Source organism: Eulemur rufifrons, chromosome 14 (assembly GCF_041146395.1).
Source record: "Eulemur rufifrons isolate Redbay chromosome 14, OSU_ERuf_1, whole genome shotgun sequence".
Lineage (NCBI taxonomy): Eukaryota > Metazoa > Chordata > Mammalia > Primates > Lemuridae > Eulemur > Eulemur rufifrons.
The window spans coordinates 21,224,799-21,246,920 of NC_090996.1; the positions used below are offsets into that span (position 1 = coordinate 21,224,799).

The 22,122-nt window shown below is 48.7% G+C and overlaps 1 protein-coding gene across 4 annotated transcripts in view; it reads right to left on the reverse strand.

Annotated features, from left to right (window-relative positions):
• Window positions 1–22,122, reverse strand: part of SCNN1B (sodium channel epithelial 1 subunit beta) — a 50,408-nt gene that overhangs the window by 11,653 nt on the left and 16,633 nt on the right. For all 4 annotated transcript variants that reach the window (XM_069486821.1, XM_069486820.1, XM_069486822.1 and 1 more), the window contains 3 exons: window positions 8,611–8,929; window positions 5,802–6,057; window positions 3,681–3,871 (listed from right to left, as the gene is read on the reverse strand). In XM_069486821.1, the coding sequence (XP_069342922.1) occupies window positions 3,681–3,871; window positions 5,802–6,057; window positions 8,611–8,921 (758 nt within the window). In that variant the 5' untranslated portion in view covers window positions 8,922–8,929. The remainder of the gene's footprint in view (window positions 1–3,680; window positions 3,872–5,801; window positions 6,058–8,610; window positions 8,930–22,122) is intronic.

The following is a 22,122-nucleotide window of genomic DNA, read 5'->3' on the forward strand; positions in this document are numbered from 1 at the left end:
ACTCACGCGGTGAGATCAGGGCTGTGGCCTCCGGGAAAGAACAGAGCGGGGCAAACCAGCTGAAGCCGGGAGGCACGCCTCTCAAGGGAGAGACCTCGCCCCAGGGTGCGGGGACACAGTGTTCCCAAGAAGCTGTCCAGACAGATGCAGCCCAGGAGGCTGCTCAAGGTGTGGCCCAACCCCCTCCTGCCAGGGCAGCACTCTGGTCTCTGGGACATGCCAACTATTTGCTTGTTGATCATGCTCTTTACCCAGAGAGGCTGCTCCCAGCACCGGGCACTCCGGCCCCAGAGCTGGTGTTCCCTATAAAACCTCTCCCGGGGCAGGGCCCAGGCCTGCAGACAGAGACCTGCAAGGTGCAGGAAAGACTCAAGCAGAGCATCCGAGCAGGAAGCGACATACCAACAGCGGAGCTGAGCAGTAGGGGTCAGGGAAGGCTTCCCAGGGCAGAAGCCAGCTGGCCAATCCCTGGAGCAACAGTCCTAATGATGATGATGATGCTCATATATGCCCAGATCTTGGTTTCTAAATACCATTCTCTAATAAAAAATTTTCAAAAAAGGGTCTTTGTAGAAAGGCTGAGTCTAGGGCTGCAGCTTCTTACAGTGCCAGAAAGTAAGGAAATAGTCAATTAAAAAAAAAAAACAAACAGATGGGGACATGTCACAGAGACACAGGAGCTAACTGAAAGAGCTCCCAGTGACCAAAATGGGAAGAACTGGAGCAAGAGAATAAATACCGTGGTGTTGGATTATAACCCAGATATACAGGAGCCCGTGCTGTGTAAGTAAGTGGTTGCATAAATGAATCAATGGAGGAGAGAGAAATATTCCTCACGGAAGAATTGTAAATCAGAGCCGTTCCTGCACTGGACTTGGTGACTCACTTCCCAAGTACACACCGGGGAGGGGAAGGTGGTTGCTGTTTTACAACGGAGAAGCCTGGCCCGACCAGGTGAGGAAGGTCAACATCACGGACGATGTCACCTGGCCATGATGTAGCCCGATGCGGTGTGAGGAGGACCCCTGCTGTGTGCTCAATGCTTTCCCTGCCCCCCCCCCCCAACCCATAACCCCAATGGAGAAATACAGATAGACCCACACTGAGGACTTTCTGTAAAACACCTGGCCCGTCCTCCCAAACTGTCGAGTTCATCCAAAACGAGGAAGTCTGAGACATTGTCACAGGGACTAAGGAGACATGATAGCTAAATGCAACGTGGTCCCCTGGATGGGACCCTGGACCAGGAAAAGGTCACTGGGAAAAGCAAGCAAAATGTGAACGAGGTGTTTAGTTTGCTTCGTAGTAACGTGCCCATGCTGGATTCTTGGTTTTGACAGATGCCCGCGGTGATGCAAGACGTTAACCACAGAGGAGCCTGGGTGAGGAGTCTAAGGGAACTCTGCGTACTGTCTTTGCGGCTTTGCTGTAAACCTAAAATTACTCCACAATAAAAAGTCTATTTTTGAAAATGCTCCTATAATGCTCACCATGTGCCAGGCACTGTGCTAAGTTCTTTACATATTTTAACTCATTTAATCCCCCTGATAGTGCTATGGGGGGGGTCATTTTGCTGTGCCCATTTTTCAGATGAGGAAACCGAGGCACAGGGAGGCTTTGTAACGTGCCTGACCACATACAGAGGGGGCAATCACAGCCAGGCAGCTTGGTGTCGGGGTCCCAGTGTGACTCAGACTGTCTTAACGCTGCAGCAGCTGTTGCTTGAGCATTTACCACGTCATGAGAGACAGAGAATGGGGACAGAGGGGAAGCAGGGCCACAGCACCAGGGAGGGCAGAGAGGCACATGCTGGCAGCCGTGTCCCGGGCTGACTCAGGAAGGCAGGTGACCCGAGGCTGTGGGAGTGAGGGCCAGCTCAGAGACAGGTGGACTGAGATTTCTGTGCCAAGGTGCCTGGGTGGTGCCTTTCCCTCAGACACGCTGAGGGCGGGAGGAGGAGGCTTGGAAGAGGCGGGCGGGGAGGGCAGATCACCTCTCATGAGGTGACGGAGTGATGTGGGGTGGGCCTGGCCCAGACTGCTGGCTCTGCCACTTACCAGCTGTGTGACCTCAGAGATGTTACCTAACCTCTCTGGGCCTCCATTTCATCATCTATAAAATGGCGGGGGGGGGGGAGGAATAAAGTATCTTTCTCGTGGGCTTGTTGCCAGGGTTAAAGTAATTTTATACACATAGAGTGCTTAGAATACTGCCCTGCACACAAGAAGGGCCCAATAAATACTGGTCTAATTACTGAATTTGAATTCCTTGTCAACTGTGGGTTTGCTTGTGGACATCACACTAGTCCATTTTGGCACCTGTGCCCTGAGCAAAGGCCCCTGGCCAAGACAGTGGGGTTCAAACACAGCCTGCAACCAGCTAGCCGAGGAGAGGCCCAAAGGCAGGGCGTGTCCGCCCAGCCGGGTGCCATCTTGCTGTGCCGCCTCCTGTCGGGACCACCTTTCTCATTTGCACGACGGGCCCTGTGTGTTGCTCTGCCCTGCTTGGGGGTGGGGGGCCTTGAATTATCTGACATTATGTGCAAAATTCTTGCCTGTGTGTGCCTGTGCATTTTGGGGGTGTGTGGCTTTCAGCAGATTCTCCAGGGAGGTTCTTGAAGGTTCCTGAGTTGAGAGAGCTGGCCTGAAGCCACAGTCCCTGGGAGGACGAGCCCGGAAGCCTGTCTCACGCCCCGGCAGCGAGACTCAGCATAAAGCCCCTGTCTCCAGAGGCCTGAAGTGTGAGAATTTGTCCCCAGACGAGGAGTACGCCAGCAAATCTCAACAGGACCGGCTGAAGCCTGGGGCCGGGCCAAGGCGGGTGTGGCGCCCTGCGCACCTGGAGGTGCGGCCATGCGGCCGGGGAGGGGCCCTAGGGCCTCAGAAGTTCTCACGCCTGAGCCGTGTCCCTGTCCCTGTCCCACGTGCTCCCACCAGCTGAGCCAGCAGAGCCAGCAGAGCCCGCAGCCCTCCGGAGGTGCCACCAGAGACGGGACTAAGCTTGGCGCTTAGGTGCAGGGTTTGTTTTGTCAGGAGCTGGGTTGACAATGACCTCACTCTGCCAGTCTCTCAACGTTAGGGCTAAGACGGAAAAGAATATTTGCAGCAATCGCTTCCATAGCCTTGCCCCACGCGCTGCGCGAGCCTGCTCATTCACTGCTCACGGTGACTCCACCAGGAAGGTGAGGTTGTTGTCCTTGTTTCAGAGACAAGAAAACTGAGGGTGGCAGGTGCCGGGTTGCCCGCCCAGGTGTCCCCAGCCCCTGCTGCCGGCTGTGAGGCCAACAGCCCCGGAAGTCAGCAGACCCCGCACCTTCCTCCTGGGGGCCCGCAGCCGTGACCGATGGCGGGGCGTGCGCAAAGGCGGCCCCCTCCTCCAAGGGGGGCGACTCCATGGTGCCTCCTTCTACGGGGCCGAGGCTGAGACCACTTCCTTGTAGTCATCCCCTCCTTCCTTATCCCGCTTTCCTTGCAGACTTTTCCTACAGTGGTTCCTTCAACGCACCCTGAGTCCTTCAGAGCATCCCCGTCTCTAACCCTAAACCCAGCCTAACACACAAGAGCACAGGAAACTGTGGTGTAGACGGACGGTGAGTGGCCGAGCGGGATTAGGACCCTAACTGCAGCACCCGCCACCTCTCGGAGCAGGGCCGCGGCCAGGTGGGCGCAGGCGACTCTCACCGGTAGTTGCAGGGCTCCGCCCCGAACAGGCAGGACAGGATCACCTGCTCCGCGGGGTAGCCCATCTGCACCAGCTCCTGGGAGGGCACCTGTGCGAAGATGTTGGTGGCCTGCAGGACGTACCACTCCGTCACGGCCTGGGTGGCGCTGGTGAAGTTCTGGAAGGTGCACTCAGTCCCGTTGAGCCTGCACTGTGGAGGCCAAGAGGGGTTTCCATGGGCGGGGGAGCTGGCAGAGCCCCCGCCACTGCCCAGGGGCCCCGGCAGGACAAGGGCAGTGCAGCGATGTGCCGGCGCTCTTCCCGCCGCACCTGGTGGTGGCGAATGTGTCCACACCCACGCTCACGCATGCTCAGGGACCGCCACTCACACACAGCTGCGTGTTGGTCACAGGGACCCCATGCACAGCCACCAGCCTCACCCGCACTTGTACTGTTAGGTATGAGCAAAAACGCACACACAGTCACGTGGCAGCACGGACAGACGCCCACTCTCTGACCGCCACGGGGGACAAACTGCACACACACGTGCATTCTGCCCCCGACCCTGTATACCTGCATTCACACAAGTGGCCTCCACACTTACACTTGCGTGGCCACACACACACACACACACACAGCTAACCCCGACAGAGGTGCAGCCAGCAGGGATGAGCTGGTGGCCGGGTAACCACACCAGAAAGTCCTAGAGCTGGCGCTAGACCCAGAAGCCTCATGCCACGGGCTGGCCGGGGTGGAGAAGTCGGGGTGGGGTAGGGGCTGCAGCAGTCGTGACCCCATGAACGAGCAGGGGAGGCAGTGGCCCCAGCCTGGGTCCCCATCCAAGGCTGATCATGAGAATCACCAGGGAGCCTGTTGACAATACAGATTCCTGGGTCTGGGCCCAGAACTGCCCGCTCAGATTCTCCAGCAGTGGGGCCTGGGGGTCTGCACTGTGGCTGAGCTCCCGAGGGGGTCCTGAGACATAGACGGGGGACCTTCCTCCCACGTGTAGACTCTAAGAACTGACGGTGTCCCAGCCTCCCAGGACAGGGCAGCTACTTCTTGGCATCTGACCGTAACACACAGCTGTGGATTTTCACTGCCCAGTGTCTATGTCTCTGTCTTTTGATGACAAGACTTGGTTCCTACTTCAGGGAGACACCCTTTCCCCTCACTCAGTCCATGTGGTCTGACAGAGGCTCACAGCGCCCCCCAGCTCGAGGGCACATGACCCAGGACTGGCCAATCACGAGAGCCCATCCCCTAGCCCACAGTGATCAGTTCAGGGGTGAGCATGTGACCTGGTGAGTCAGTCCCAGGACTTTCACTGGGACTATCGGGCAAGAGGAGCTCTTTCTGGGAAGACTGCTGAGCTAGGGGGATATAAGCCTGGCACTGACAGGGCCCTCCATGTGGAAAGAGCTTGCCAGAGAGTGAAGTCAACCAAGAGAAAAGTTGAACCAATAAGGAGAGAGAGTCCTGATGACAGCATTTGAACACCTGGATCCAGCCATACCTGAATGCAACATACCCCTGAACTTCTTGGTTATGTGAGCCAATGAACTCCCCCCACGTCTTGCTTTAAGCTAGTTTGAGCTGGGTCACTTACATCCAAAAGAATCTTGACTAACATACCAGCTATTTCTATTATTATTAATTTTTTTTGAGACAGAGTCTCACTCTGTTGCCCAGGCTAGAGTGCCGTGGCATCAGCCTAGCTCACAGCAACCCCAAACTCCTGGGCTCGAGCAATCCTCCTGCCTCAGCCTCCCAAGTAGCTGGGACTACAGGCATGCGCCACCATGCCTGGCTAATTTTTTCTATATATATTTTTAGTTGGCCAGATAATTTCTTTCTATTTTTAGTAGAGACGGGGTCTCGCTCTTGCTCAGGCTGGTCTCAAACTCCTGACCTCGAGTGATCCACCCGCCTCAGCCTCCCAGAGTGCTAGGATTACAGGCATGAGCCACCACGCCCGGCCTATTTCTATTTTTTAAAAAGCTCTGCAGACAAAACAGGCATTGGCTTCCAGCCTGTCTTTCCCCCAGCAAGACTCAAGTTATTAATACTAAAGAAAAGAAACTCCCACCAGCCCCACTGGGGAGGGCCCATTGCTTGACATGTACTCAGGGACCACTTACTAGTCGCATGGCCATTTTGCACCCCGGGTCATTACAGATGATTGCTGAGTCATTGTGGTTATCTGCAAAGAGGTCGAGGACCACTGGGTGGTGGGGGTTCCGCTCATCGATGAGGAAGATGGGTGTGTAGTTCCAGATGGTGAAGTTCAGGGCCCCGGTGGCATTGGCATGGCTGGACTCAGGAGCCAGGATCCTCTCCAGGACAGCTTCCATCAGCTCATCCAGGTCCTTCAGCAAATGCTTGACTTTGGAATACCTGGGTGGGGAGAGAGCCAGGCAGGTGGGCAAGGAGAGCGACTGGCATCTGAGGTCCTCTCACTCCAGTGTGGCTGCCACCACATATGAGAAGAATGGCATCTAAGCACCCACCCATGCATCCACGTGTCCTCCCACTGCCCATTCACTCATTCATTCACAAGTATTTCATGAGCACCTACTACGTGCCAGGCACTGGGCAAGGCACAGATGATACAGTAACAAACAAGACAGACTCAGTCTCTTTCCTGATGAAATTCACATTCTATCCAGGAAGAATCATAATGGCTTATGGTTATTGATCACTTACCATGTGCCAGGTGCTTGGTGCTTCCTACATCTTATTTTATTTTCTTGTTGCCACAATTCTATTATCACCCCCACATATAGATCAGGAAACTGAGGCTCTGGGAATTGCTGTGATTTCCCAAGCTCACCCCACCAATAATGGGTAGAGCTGAGATCAGAACCTGGGTTTGGTGGGCTGCAAGGGCATTCTGTTTGTGCACAGGGTTCTGATACCTCCCTCCCACGAGGGAGCGATTTTGGGAACAGGAGGCAATTTCAGGAGATAGATGGTGCACTCCAGCCACTTCATATCCAGTTCACCCCAGACCCTGCCTCAGAGCATGGTCACCAGGCCATATGTACCGGTTCTGGCTGAAGGACTTCCTGCAAGAGGGGGCATTAAACCCTGGACAGGGGCCAAGGTCCTGGTACAAAGGTGTACAGCAGCCAGAGCTAACATCAGTTTTGGACGTTGACACCATCTGTCCCCTGACCAATAAACAAGCCACCTGTGTGCACATAGGAAGAGGAGGATCCACAAGGGTGGCCTTCTAGGTGTCCACAGCTGCTGTTGAGCGTGGTGGCTCACTGTGTGGGCTCCAGATTCTGGCATGCCACTTATTAATAATGTCACGGGCAACTCAACCTCTCTGAATCTCTGTTCTCTCATCTACAAGACAGAGAAATAAAAATATGCACTCAGAGAGTCGTTGGGAAGATTCAATGAGGTGACGCTTTCAAAGCCCGTGGAACAGTGCCTGGACAGAGTGTGCCGTCCCTATTGTTATTAAGATTCTCTTGAGGAGCTCCAAGGACCCATCTAAGTAGGAAGAGCCCTATTACCAGAAAGAAGGGACTTTCTGGTAACTGGAAGTGTAATCATGAGGTGTGAATTCCCTTCCGGAACTTCCTTTTGGACAAGAATGTTCTCTGTGACTTAGCCACACTGGCCCTTCTGTCAATTTCTTGAATGCACCAAGCTCTGTCTCATCGAGGGCCTTTGCACGTGCTGTGTCTCCCACTCGGGCACTCTCTTCATTCCACCTGGCTAACTTCTACTCATCCCTTGGGGCATTTTTCCCTGACTGACCCCCTGTCTCTCCTCAACCCTGACTGGGTTGGGTCTGCTCGTGTGTCCCCTCCTTTGACGCCTTGCCATCAAATGCGGGAGGGGCAACATGGCAGAATGGCTAAAAAGCAGCAGCTCTAAAGTTGGATCAGTCCTGGGTTCAAGTCCCAAAGTTGTCCACTGTGTGTCTCTGGGCAAGTTCACTTACCTCTCTGAACCCCATTTCCTCGCCTATAAATTGGTGCTGGCACAGCAGTGCCCACCCTTAGGGTGGCTGTGTGGATTAGAATGACACCAATTACCCAAAGAACACTGAACCCAATGCCTGGCATATCATAAGCATTTGATGTACAGTTTTTATATTTTTTTATCATCATCATTATAATGAATTCAATATTTGTGGAAAAAACTTTAATGCCCTGTTTTCTCCAGTAGGCTGTGAAGAGGGCAGGGACTCTGTTTTGTTCACTATCCGGTGCCTAGAACGATGCCTGGCACATAGTACATGCTCAATAAACATGTTTGGTATATATAGATAGGCACTAGTGTGCCTGAAGATAGGACTACCCTGATGTTCTCTCTCTTTTTGTCTTTCTTTCTTTCTTTTTTTTTTTTTAGAAACAGGGTCTCACTGTGTTGCCCAGGCTGGAGTACAGTGGCTCAATTATAGCTCACTGCAGCCTCAAATTTCTGCACTCAAGTGATCCTCCCACTTTAGCCTCCTGAGTAGCTGGGACTACAGGCATGTGCCACCACGCTGGGCTAATTTTTAAATTTTTTTTTTTTTGTAGAGATGAGGGTCTTGCTATGTTGCCCAGGCTGGCCTCGAACCCCAGGGCTTAAACAATCCTCCTGCCTCAACCTCCCAAAGTGCTAGGATTACAGGTGTGAGCCATTGTGTCTAGCTCTGAGGTTCTCTTTAAGCCTAGGAAGCTTATGAATTATGAATCTTACATGCTGCTAAAGGATGAAGGCAACAACAAGGGAAAGAAAGAGAGGTGGAGAAAGAAAGAGAGAAGGAAGGAAGGAAGAAAAGAAAGGAGGAAGAAAGAAAAAAGAAGGAAAGGAAAAAAATACAGAAAGAAGGGAAGAAAGAGGAGAGAAAGGAAGAGAAAGGGGAAGGAAGGAAAGGAAAATTGGAAGGAAGGAAAAGAGAGAAAAAGAAAAAGCAGTCTGTACGCTCCAGGGACCACCTACTTGAAGGGGCTGGCGTTGCAGATGGTGACCGCGGGGAAGTCCATGGCCTTGAAGCCTACGGAGAGGGACACGCTGACCTCCCAGCTCAGGTAGGTGTTGATGAAGACGCCCCACTGCCAGCAGACGAGGGAGGCAAAGAGCAGCGTGATCAGGAACCACATGGCCTTCTTCTTGGGCCCCTCGCAGATGATGCGCTTGGGGCCGTGGGTGTTGGTGTTGTCGCAGTACCACACCAGCAGCTCCTTGTAGGTGTAGCCGGGGCCCTTCTGCAGCCGGTGCAGGCACTTCAGCAGGTACTTCTTCACGTGCATCGTGGCACCTGCAGAGGAAGTCACATCAGATGGGACACCAGCCTTTGCCTCTGAGGATGTCCCCGGTTGTGGCCAGAGACCAGACGGCATATCCCAGCCCTCTCTCCCTCTCTTCCTTTTTCCTTCTTTTCTTCCTTCTTGCTGTCTGTCATCTATCCATCCATCCCTCCATCCGTCCCACCAACAAAAGAGCACTTATTGAGCGCCGGCTGTATGCCAGGCGCTGAAACGGTCCCTCTGGACTCGAGGATGAACAAAATGGACAAGGTTTGTTGCCTCCTGGGAATTCACATCCTAGCGGACAAGTTACTTAAACTCTCAACCCCCCAGGTTCCCCATGTGTAAACGTGGTACTGCAGGTCCTCGAATAATGTCATTTTGTTCAATTGTGATGTTGTTTCATTGTAATGTTGATGGGGGAGGTGGAAATCAATTCGGCACTGCACCGGATATCCAAATGTATAATGTCAGACCTTCATATCCAGACAGAGATTGTAAACTTGACCAAGCACGTTCACGCCTGACCTAATTTTCTGACACGGTAACATCCCTCACCTTCCTTGCCCAGAAAGGATCCTGACCCAGGCATTAAGCACTTTCCCCTCCAAATCCGCCGCGTCTGTCCTTCGATGGAAATTAAGCTCCGTGTGCCTGTTGTAAGAGGATGTCCTCAGACTAACCCAACCCTCAACTTTCCCCAGATGGCTCACTCCCTGCTGTGAAATAATAAAGTAATAATAATTAGTATAATAACTACAAGCACAACATCAAAGTACTAAGTGTTTGCCATGATCCAGGCACGTGGGAAGAACCAGGGCTTCATCTGCCTTGTACAGTCTAGCACCTCAACACCAAACAGGTGAGCAGCACATTAGGTTCTAATAAGCAGTTATGGAGGAAATAAACAAAGGGCCTCTATAACGTCTACCTTTTCTTATTCTCAGTTAATCACTCTGATTGAGTCAAGGAGAAAGTCTCAGCTTGGTACTAACAGGTCCTTAACATCCCTGTAACTCTTGCTAATCTCGAAGTTTAACAATGAAGCCTCGGGCTCAGAACCTTGTCAGGCAACAGTATCTAGTATTCTGTTTTCACTGGGCTTATTGTCAAGAGGGACCTACTACGGCAAGAGATACTGTCTTTTGCTTTGTGTTCCTAAATATGCTGAAGTTCAAAGAAAGGGAAATCGATTTAAGAAAATATTAAGTAAACAACAGTGTTACATGTAGCAGAAGTTGTTACAGTAGTAGGCAAATAACAGAAGTTCGTGGAGTCCTGGCTGAGCTCCTAACTAGTTGGGTCCCTTGGGTCATCAGTCAAGTAAAAATCAATAAATGCTGTCAACAACTTTATGTTGTTCTGGTCAGATTTCACCTCCAAGGCAATAGATGATCTGTGTCTGGAATGGATTCGAAGCCTGCGTAGAAGGGTTTGAATCAGTTTAGAGCTTAAACCAACCCAAACAAAGTGGAGATTGAGTCCATGTGTGCACGCAGGAAGAGCAGTCACCGACTGTCATGCTTCAGAGAGTCACAGATTGCTGTCTATGCCTTGGCCCTGAATGCCTGGGAAACGTTCCTAGCAGCAAGGGCAAAAACAGTGAATGTTTTGTACAACTGTTTCAGTTTTCTTACGGGAGAAAAACATCTGCTCACTTTCGGGATAATTTTTTCCTGAGATCTGACTCACACAGCCCAGAGTCCTTGTGGAAAGATATTTGGAAGCCCAGCGTGTCCCTCTATTATTTTCACAAAAGACACATAAAAGCTATCCATGTTCAGTAGCCAATTCTTGCATCCCCCTTCTGAATGAGAGATTGCAAATGTCTGACCCATCAACTATGTCGGGTTTGCAAGAGTCTTTTTTTGTTGTTAGCAAAGTATTGTTTTTTGTTTTTTATAATTCACTTTTTTAAATAACAGCTTCAATGAGATGTAATTCACATATCATATAATTCATCCACTTAAAGTATAGGATTCAGTGGATTTCAGTATAATCACATTGTTCAACCATCACCACAATCAATTTTAAAACGTTTTTATCTCCCCCAAAGGAAACCCCATACCCACTAGCTGTTACTCTTTCTTCCTCTCTCCACCCTCCTCCTTCTCCCGAAACCATTAACCTATTTTTTGTCTCTATAGATTTGCCTATTCTGGAGATTTCATATAAATGGAATCATATTTAATACAGTATGTGTTTTTTCTGACTGGCTTCTTTCACTTAGCATGTTTTTAAGGCTCATCTATGTTGTAGCATGTATTATACTTCATTTATTTTTATTGCCAAATAATATTCCATAATATGGACCTTTGATTTATGGATATTATGAACATTTTATTTATCCATCCATCAGTTTATGGACATTTGGATTGTTTTTACTTTTTGGCTGTTATGATAATACTGCTATGAATAATTATGTACAAGTGTTTGTGAAGAAATATGTTTTCATATTTCTATACATATTCTATCTATCCTAAATAGATATCTAGGAGTGGAGATACTCACTGAGTCATATGATAATTCTATGTTTAACCCTTTGAAGAACTGCCAGACTGTTTTCTAAAATGGCTGCACTTGGCCAGGTGCGGCGGCTCACACCAGTAACCCTACCACTTTGGGAGGCTGAGCTGGGAGGATCACTTGAGGCCAGGAGTTCGAGATCAGCCTGGGCAACACAGTGAGACACTGTCTCTACAAAAAATAAATTAGTCAGGCGTGGTAGCACATGCCTATAGTCCCAGCTACTTGGGAGGATGAGCCAAGAGGAGGATGGCTTGAGCCCAGGAGTTCAAGGTTGCAATAAGCTATGATGATGCCATTGGATTCTAGCCTGGGCAACAGAGAGGGACTCTTTCTCCCAGAAAAAAAAAAAAAAAAAAAAAAAAAAGCTGCATGATTTTTACAATTTCACCCAGTGTATGAGGATTTCAATTTCTCTACATCCTCTCCAACATTAATCTGTTTTTTTAAAAAACTATTAATATGATAGTTATCCTAGTATCCTAGTGGGTATGAAATGGTATCTTATTCTGGGTTTTTTTTTTTTTTCTTTTTTTTGAGACAGAGTCTCGCTGTGTTATCTGGGATCAACCTCAAACGCCTGGGCTCAAGCAATCCAACTGCCTCAGCCTCCCGAGTAGCTGGGACTACAGGCACACGCCACCACGCCTGGTTGATGTTTCTATTTTTGGTAGAGATGGGGGGTCTCACTTTTGCTCGGGCTGATCTCGAACTCCTGACCTTAAGCAATCCTCCCGCCTTGGCCTCCCAGAGTGCTAGGATTACAGGCGTGAGCCACCGCTCCTGGACATTCATTTTCTTTGTTAGCTACTTTGGCTTATGTGGGCTTCTGACTTTGTGACCCCTGAAAATTGTAGGCCAGATGCTTTCATTAAAACCCCCTATATTTATTTTTGCAGCACAACCTCAATTATCCAAGATTATCAGAGAATATGGGCTCTGGGTAGCTGGATTTTTATAGTTAATTGAAGGTTAACCTGAAAATGGATTTCACTCTGGTTATTGAAAAATCTTTCATGTTTCTGCCTCTGCTGGGGCAGCCGTAGAACATGACTGACTCTTTGTTCTCAGGCACCTAGCCAGGTGTGAGAGCCACAGGTGGGATGTACTGTACCAGGCTAGGAAGGTGAAGGAGAGTTTTACGGGGGCAGTTAGGATCTCTCCAAGGGCCAGGATATACCTTGGACATATTTCCATTTATAAATTCAAATATTATATGCATTCCCAGCACCCAGATTTTGGTCTCTAAATACCATTCCTGATTAAAAGAACCAGAGCTCTTAGAAAAATACCTGGTACCAGCTTTGATGCAGGAAATGTATAAGGCAAGCCTAGGCTATCTTATCATACCAGAAACAAGGGAAGGTATCAAAGACTACCGGGGTCGGTCAAAAGGACTCCTTGGAAGGGTTCTCATTGGCAAAGATGGGACACTTTGAGCATCTTGGCAAAAACTTGCAATGAATTGAAATATACTAAATGCCTTTTAAAAAAAAAAACCCATGAGTTCACAATGATACTTAAAAAGAGGAGTAAGTAAAACATTAATGTTATTAATAAATAAATGCCCTTAATAAATGGGCCCCATTACCTGGTTTTGGGATACTAGCAGCTAGCACATTTAGTAAACTCCTTAATTATTCTGCAATAGTCTGAAAATTACAGCTCAAAATCTAGTTCAAGGTCTGTTTTTGTACTGCCCTTGGGCTAAAAGTGGTTTACATTTTTAAAAGATTGTTAAAAAAAAAAAAAGAAGAAGAAGAAGAAGACATGATCAAGATGCATGGCATTCAGTCCAGACCTGCTGCAAAATAAAAAAAAAAAAAAAAAAAAAAAAAAAAAGATGCATGGGGCCTGCAAAACCTAACATTTTAATTATGTGGCTCTTTACAGAAAAAGTTTGCTGACCCCTGGCTTACTGTGTTCTATATGTTTGCATTAAATAAATAGAAGTATTTAAAATGGGTTTTTCTTATAACTATTTGTTGGCTTGATTTTGTTATTGCCCCCCAAATATTTGCTAATCCAATGTTTTCCCAAAGAGCAATCATTTGTATATACCTTCACGATTTTTGCTAAATCCCTGTAGCACTTGTAACATTATTTACTTAATACATTAATATAACATCACATCAACTCACTCTTTTTTTGCTAAGTTAAATTCAGCCTCATCCTAAGCACTATTATAAATAATAAGCAATATTATATCTGTGAAATAACAGGTTTGACGTGCTAAACCATTTTCCCCCCTAATTACATTAAAGTGATTTCTTAACTATTTAAAAAAGTGTTCCTCTGTGGAGCACTTAAAAAAAATCACCTTGTTGGCTAGGCACGGTGGCTCATGCCTGTAATTCTAGCACTTTCAGAGGCCAAGGCGGGAGGATTGCTTGAGGCCAGGAGTTCGAGACCAACCTTGGCAATAGCCAGACCCCTGTCTCTACAAAAAGTAGGGAAAAAATTAGCTGGGCATGGCGGCATAGGCTTGGAGTCCCAGCTACTTGGGAGGCTGAGGCAGGAGGATCACTTGAGCCCAGGAGTTTGAGGTTGCAGTGGGCTATGATGAGGCTACTGCACTCTAGCCCAGGCAACAGAGCAAGACCCTGTCTCAAAAAAGAAAAAAATCATATTGCTTACCACCCTTTAGGAAATTTCCTATTAATTGTCTTTTTTGAAACACGCTGGGCCAAGGACATACGATCTTCATGCCATCGTTTTAAGTAAGTTGGCGTAGGCATAAATGACGTCCATTTCACAGAGAAGGTAACTAGAATGCAGGGGACTTACCCACGGTCATGGTGAGTCAAAGGCAGGTCTGGAAATAGAAACCAGGTCACCTGGCTTCCAGCCACCTCTCACCAATTTGCCTGAATGGGACACCTGATCTCTTGCACCTGTTCTGGTGGGCGTTGGGGAAATCTGAAGTGCAGCAACGGGGCTGGCCGCCTCCTACGTGTGCACACGTGCACCTCCTTCCGCCAAGGCTCCGGCTCGCCGACATCTAGGGGTCCTCCCCTAAAGCCAAACTCAGTGTGATTGGTGGAGCCACAGGAAAAGGTGGCTTCCTCCACAGTCCTCTAGCAGGGGAGACACAATGGTCTCATTTGAGCTGATCAAAGATAGAGAATGTTATCAAGGTGTATAGTTAAGCAAGAGAAAAGAACGCAGAGTAGTGTATAAAGCTTGCATGCATTTGTGTAAAAAAAAAAAGAAAGAAATACAGAACTATAGAGATATTCACTTGGACTGTTTAGTCTATCTCGGAGGGATTATACGAGAAAGTGGTGATATGAGTTGCTTTTAAGAGGGGAGCCGGGTGGCTACGGGGGACAGAGAGAGAAGGAGACTTTTAAAAACAGCTAGTTACTCCTTCTGCACCTTTTGAATTTTGAACCATATCAATGTTTAATCTATCCCTTCATTCAGTCCGCAAATATTTATCAAACATTCACTGTGTGCTCCACACTGTTCTAGCTGACCAGCATCCATCAGTGAACAAAACAGTAAAGAAATAAATCCCTGGAAAAAAATATTAAAAAGAGCAATTAAATTTTAAAATTTATGTCCAATAACTGGCCGCTGAATAAAATCGACTGAAAGAACTAAGAAAAGAAAGAATTAAAAGAATTTTTGAATTTACGACGATCAAAATTTGGTTAGAAACATCTGTACGGCAGTCATTAGATTTGCAAAGATTAAAACATTTCGTAACACTAAGGATTGGCCGAGCTTTGGGGAGAACATCTTTACGTGCTGATGGGGTTTAGGTTGGTGCAATCGCTTGGAGAGCAATCTGGCAATCTCTATTACGTTCAAAATGGGACAGCCCAAGATCCCACAGTTCCACGTCTTGTGTGCATGTGTACATGCGTGTGCGTGCATGGGTGCGTGTGTGCACAGTTTGAGGGTGTTGACTGAAACACTGTGATGCACTCAGACGGGAATCAGCTTGATCTCCCAGAGTGAAAAGGTTGCGGGGGGTGAATGGGGAGAAATAGCTGCACCACGAGGGCCGTGGCAGCAAAGCGAGGCAGGGCAGCTGCTGCAGGTAAAGGCGGGACCAACACAGTCCTGACAGGTGTGCCTCGAGTGCGTCAGGTGAGCCAAGGTGTTGACGCTCAGGGCCTCTGGGCGGCTGGAGCACCTCCGCCCCCACGGCCGTCAGCCTCACCCACCCTCTCTCTTTTCCACAGGGCATGATCCAGATGTGCTCATTCCTGGTCCACCGTGACGCAACCAAGGCTGGAAAGCACTGGGCGGGAAGCACTTTAACGTCCATTCCAACCCTGAAATGCTAAGAATTTACAGCAATGTCATGCTGATGTCACCTAAGATCTCTGCGGAGGGTCACGGCCGGGTCACTCTCCTCTCTGGTATTGTAGAGGTGGTGGCCACACTCCCGTGCCATGTGGAGATGTCTTTTGGGGTCACTGCTCCGCATGTTGGGGTGGTATTTGGGGGATGTTGCCTTGCACCCCAGGGGGGCACGTCGGTGGCTGTCACACCTTTTCACTCCATGGTGGGCACACGGAGTCACGCTTTCATTTTCTGAGGCAGGGAGCACCCTCAAACGGTAATGACTTATTCTCAACCACAGCCCAGACAAGCATGCCCCATGGTGTTAAGGACCCGGAGGTGACTGACGTTCCCACCCCAGGGCAGACGGTGTAGGATTTGACAGTCAGACCCCAGTTAGGGTCTGGTTCTGCCGTCTCCTTAAGGAAGGGGCTCAATTCATGACAAAAATAGGTTGGCCTCTCTGAGTCTTAATTTTCTCATCTGCAAAATGGGCATAATACTACCTGTGCCTTCTAGGTTGTGGTCAGTGATATACTACGTGGGAAGCATTTTGCACAGTGCCTGTCACACAGTCTATCTTGGTAAATGGTAGCTATTATTATTTTTTGAAAAATTATTCTTGTTATTAACATTTTATGGAAAGAGCAGAATTATTCAAAATGATCCTGGGTGTTAGCCCTGGGTTGCTGGGACTGCCATTCACGGGAAAATGGCCAGCCGGAAAAGGGGCCCCCAGGCTTCACTTGCTGTGGGAGTGAGTCCTTCCCCAAAGGCTGGTAACCGGCTTCCCCGGACGACTCCTGCAAACAGTGCACCTAACCCGGCCTGTGCGGCACCAGCAGCTGCGCGTGCAGCCTGTGTGTGCTCGCACTGACCAGGCCCCTTTGTACGCCTGTCCCATGTGCGGGAAGACCACGAGGCTGGAGGTCACCATCACGGGAGAGGCCCTGGCCCGGCCATTGCCTGTCTGTGGGATTGCAGGGACATCAAAAGCTTGTCTGCGTTGCTGACCTTGGCCTTGTGGGCTCCCTATAAAGCCCTGTCCTTCACTCATACCTCTTGGTGGTGTAAATTCATCCCCCCCGCCACCTGGCCTTTGCATGGCCAGTGTCCGCCCTACCGGTGAGCACCTGGTGAGGCAGAACCCATACCTGGAACGCACACGCTCTTCCTCCTGTGCTGACTCTAAGCTATGTTGGTGGTGTGGTCTGAATCTTTGTGTCCCACCCTCCCCCCTGCACAAATTCATATGTTAAAATCTTAACTGTCAAGGTGATGTTGTCAGGAGCTGAGGCCTTTGGGAGGTGATTAGATCACAACGGCAGAGGCTTCACAGGTGGGATTAATGCCCTTATAAAAGTGGCCAGAAAAAGCTCCCTCGCCCTTCCACCAGGTGAGGACACAGCAAGAAGGTGCCATCTGTGACCCAGAAAGTGGACCCTCCCCAGACACCAAATCTGCCAGTACCTTGATCTTGGACTTCCTCAGCTCCAGAGCTGCATGAAATAAATGTCTGGTGTTTATACGCTACCCAGTTGATGGTATTTTGGTATGGCAGGCTGAGGACAGTGGTGTGTGTTTCCTATAAAAGGCCAGTTGTGGCCGGGCGCGGTGGCTCACGCCTGTAATCCTAGCACTCTGGGAGGCCGAGGCGGGTGGATAGCTAGAGGTCAGGAGTTTGAGACCAGCCTGAGCAAGAGCGAGACCCCGTCTCTACTAAAAATAGAAAGAAATTATCTGGCCAACTAAAAATATATATAGAAAAAAAAATTTAGCCTGGCATGGTGGCACGTGCCCTGTAGTCCCAGCTACTCAGGAGGCTGAGGCAGAAGGATTGCTTGAGCCCAGGAGTTTGAGGTTGCTGTGAGCTAGGCTGACGCCACGGCACTCTAGCCCGGGCAACAGAGTGAGACTTTGTCTCAAAAAAAAAAAAAAAAGGCCAGTTGCAATAAGCTGAGGAGCAGGGGACCCCACCCTGTGTACTCTCCTCTCTGTACCTCTTTAAAACCCAGGACATTCTGCAGATGACTCAGGTGTCAACACTTTCTCTTTGTCCCCAAGTAAAATGAAACCATTTTTCCTGCAGAGGCCAATTATGACATGAACTTTGTAATGTGCAGTGTTGGGGGAAAAGAGGGCTGGTTAGGTCCAAGTGACAGGTGCCGAACGTGACTCAGGAGGGCTGAGAAGGAAGGTAGTGACCCTAACAGAAGCCAGCACGAGGGCTGGGCCACGTGCCACCCCCACGGGGCAGAGACCTGCTGCTATCTTCACCCCAACCCTCCTGCCAGCTCAGTGCAGCCCTGCTGTGCCCGTCCGGCTGGTCCTGGAAGGAAAGATGAGTAATGGGTGAGTATCAGATAAGAGCTCAGAGGAAAGCCGCTGGGAGGTGGTAAAGAACACTGCCCACGTGGCTGGGCGCGGTGGTTCACGCGTGTAATCCTAGCACTCTGGGAGGCTGAGGCAGGAGGATCACTTGAGGTCAGGAGTTCGAGATCAGCCTGAGCAAAAGTGAGACCCCATCTCTACCAAAACTAGAAAAATCAACCAGGTGTGGTGGCACACCCCTGTAGTCCCAGCTACTCGGGAGGCTGAGGCAGGAGGATCGCTTGAGCCCAGGAGTTTGAGGTTGTAGTGAGCTACGATGATGCCACTGCACCCTACCAGGAAAAGAACACTGGCCACACCTCGTGGAGCATGTACCAGGGTCCTCGGAAAACCCTGTCTGGTCTCCAGGTGCGAGGCCGTAACTCAGGTTAGCGCCCTCTCCTGCAGCAGCTCCGTGGAAACCTTGACTACCCATTTCTCAGAGCTCAGCACACCGTGTGCCCCTGCCCCGCAGGTCCCGCAGGGGAAGCAGGTCGCAGGAGCCAAAGCAGGGGCCCTGTGGGAAACACACTTCAGCATCTCCTGCAGCCTCCTGATGTTCGCAGCCTGGTACTGTCAGCCCCACACGATGTGCCAACGCTCTTGGTAGTAACATGGGCAGAGCCTCTGTGGCCTCAAGAGCAGCTGCTGGGACCTGCTTTTCTCTCTAACCGGCAAGGGCACAAGGCGATTGTTCAGGCTGGACCCGTCCACGTGGGGAGATGGGGACAGAAGCGGAAGTCCAGCCCATGCTCCACTTGACTAGTCGTGGGCCCCCAGGGGTTGCAGCCACTCAGAGAGGTAACTTTTCTTAACTCCCTTAAAGGTGCCACGTGGGTGGCAGGGGCGGTCCTGCCAAACTTCAGCTTCTGCCTGGAGCCGCCGTCAATAATGTTTGTCTGAGCTGGGCTGTATTTTCAAAAGAAGAAAGTTTCCCATCGCTTGGCCGGAGTGTGGGGGTGAATTTCCCCCAATACGGAAAAAGATGCAATAAAGATACAGTTCACGGGACAGGCTCGCTGGTGATTCTTCCCCTCACGGCGGAGTGGGGCAGGGATGGGGTGCTGGGGCCAGGCTTTGAGTGTGAATCCAGGTTTGCTGTGCAACCTTGGGCACGCTGTGTGCTGTCTCTGTGCCTCTGTTTCCTCATCTGCATAACGGGGACCATATTAAACCTACCTCTGCGGATACTTAGAACAATGCCTAGTTCACAGCATGGTGTGTGCATCAGCTCTTATAAGCTTTTATTCTTTCAAGGGTCTATGCAGGTGAAAAAATATTGTCTCCCAGAGATAAAAGGAGAACTGCAGCATCCAAGTGAACAGAACAGTTAGCTAAATGTCTGCAACGTCATGCTGACTGGACAAATGTGACTCTTGGGTGGTGATACGTAAATGCTTTTTAGTGTGCGATGAGGGTGAATTTTAATATGTTTGATAGGGTGTGAGGTGTGGCCTCCAGGTGCAAATGTCAGGGCCCTTGTCAAGGAATTGCATGGCGTGACCCGTGTGGCCTGTCATTTGGTTGGTACCAAGATGTATCATGAAGGGAGGGGTGGTGGAATTTAAAAGCAATGCAACTATAACTTTTTCCTGACTTACAAAACAGGTACAGGCTTTCATAAATTTTTCATCCCAGTACCAGATTGGGACCAGAGCTTTGATTCTAAATTTTTGAAAACTTTTTTTTTTTTTTTAAATGCACTACCTTCCATTGTGGTTTTCCCAACATATACAAAAATAACTCCGCATATATTCATTGTCCACGGTTGCTCCATCTAGCTCTACTCCATTTCTTCCTACTTTTCTTTCTCTTTTTCTTCCTCCTTTCTCTCTTCTTCTGTCCCTTTTTTAAAGCAAATTCCTTGTTAAATAATCTCCATATTATTTCACCCCTAGATCCTTTCAGATGTAGTTCTAAAAAAGAACATTTTCTTTCATAATTACAACAGCACCTAACAGTGTGAAATATAATGGCAACTCATTTTTTCAATAGTGGAAATAAAAAAGGTCACAAAAGAAAATGAGCACAATTATGAGGAACCTCAGTGTGCACTTGTCTTAAACTTTGGGACCTCCTGAGGGTGCCACAGACTCGGGAACGCCCATTCTGATGACAATTCAACAACACTCGCTTCCTGTGTCACTTTCACCAGCTCCAGCCAAGGGCTTAGAGTCAAAAGCCCGGAACCATTATTTTTGTAGAGACTCACACATACATAAACAGGATGCCCAGGGATAGCTGGGAGACCACTTGGACTTTTTCTTAGGCCAACGAAATAGTCGAAAGTCTAAAGAAAATCTCAAATACACTGATCCACTTAAGTATCTCGCTTTAAAAATGAACGCTCAAGTTACAGCATGGGTAGCGAAACCACTGCCCACAATTCGGAGGCATTTACCAAAATGTTGCAGGACGGGACTTCCATGTTCAAAATTGACCAGACCAGCTTCCGGAGTTTGGGAACTCAGATGATGAGTCCGTGCTAACTGCGTGGTTCTAGTACCTTCTGGGTTCTTGAGTCCAGCTCACACCGGAAGGGTTAAGAAGCTCTTCACAGAGACAGAGAAGCTGTCTCTGAAGATAGAGGCTTCTTGTAGCAAAGGTTAGTCAAGGATTGGAGCTAAAGATTGCTCCCTGTTTTTCTATTCCCGGGGACCAAGTGCTTAATGTACAAGGGCCGACTTCGAGTACCACTATCTTGATCTGGGCTGCATCTGGGAACCAATGATACTATCGTTTACTTATTATCTTTCTTTAAGTTGACTCCCTCTTGTTTTTACTTAAATACTTGCTTTAGTTTTGTCCTAAGCAAGAATGTCTGCAAAATCACAGGTTTGATGTTACTAATTATATATGTTTTCTAATATGCCTCAACATAAACAATTGCTAACGAGATGAAAAATAATTGTCTGTGCACTATCTAAAAGCCATCTCCACGTGCCACGCTGCACAGGGAGACAGATTCAGCAAAGATCCTCCCTTGTCTTGTAAACTCACCAGATTAAACACTCTACCACTTGTGACTCAAAGATAACTCGCCCACTGACCCCTCAGCCCCAGCCGCCATGCCTGGTGGCCTCCTTACAAAACCTGTTCTGTAGGTTTCTCCACTGCTGCGTCTAGGATTATATGGGCCTCCCTCCCAGAAGCAGCCCGACATAGGCCCTGCCAACCCAGCCAGAAGACCCCAAACTCTAAGACAGCAGATGTGGCCATAGCCAGGAGAAAGACCTTCTCACTTATTTTTTCTTTTTGAATGTCCTTTTAAAGGAGAAATAAACATACGTCTGGCCTTAGGCCAGCAGGCTGAGCCTTGGGGGACCTGTCTTGTCATGAGACCAGAATGCACCTGGTTTGTCATTTCTTTGTTCACCCACTGGCCAAGAGCCACAGGTGGGTTTGAGAGGTGATCACATCTCTGCCTGGCTTCTCTGCATAGACACGGATGGCAGAAACCTTCAATATACAGTAAGAGCAGAAGGATTTGACAAACCGTGACGCAGGCACAAAATGAAATATTGGGGGAGCCATCAGAAAGAATAGTTAATTATTTTTGCTTAAAAGAAACTTGTGGATTTATACGTATCTATGCATAGGAAAAACATTCAGATGCCATTAATCAGAACGTTTGTAGTGATTATTTCTGGGTTGCAGGATCTCAGGTTATTAAAAGCTGTTTTATTTGTATTTTGTAATGTTCTTACAATGAATATATTGCTCGTATCATAAAAAATAATAAGTGAAAAGATGATTTTTTGTAGCAAAATGGAAAAAAGCTTATGATAGAATGCTACTTGAAAAAAGTGAGAGGAGAAATATACGGAAAAATTGATGGTTAGGAAAAATGGTTGTAGAACAGCAGCAAATATAGACTTTAAAAAAAAGTTAAGCTTCCTGGAATTTAGATGTGAGTCTGGGGAACAGGGCTGGGGAAATGTTGGATTGATAGAGTTAAGTTTCTATTCTTTGGCAGAACGGGGGTTTGTAAAAGAAGTTAAGACTGGAGGCA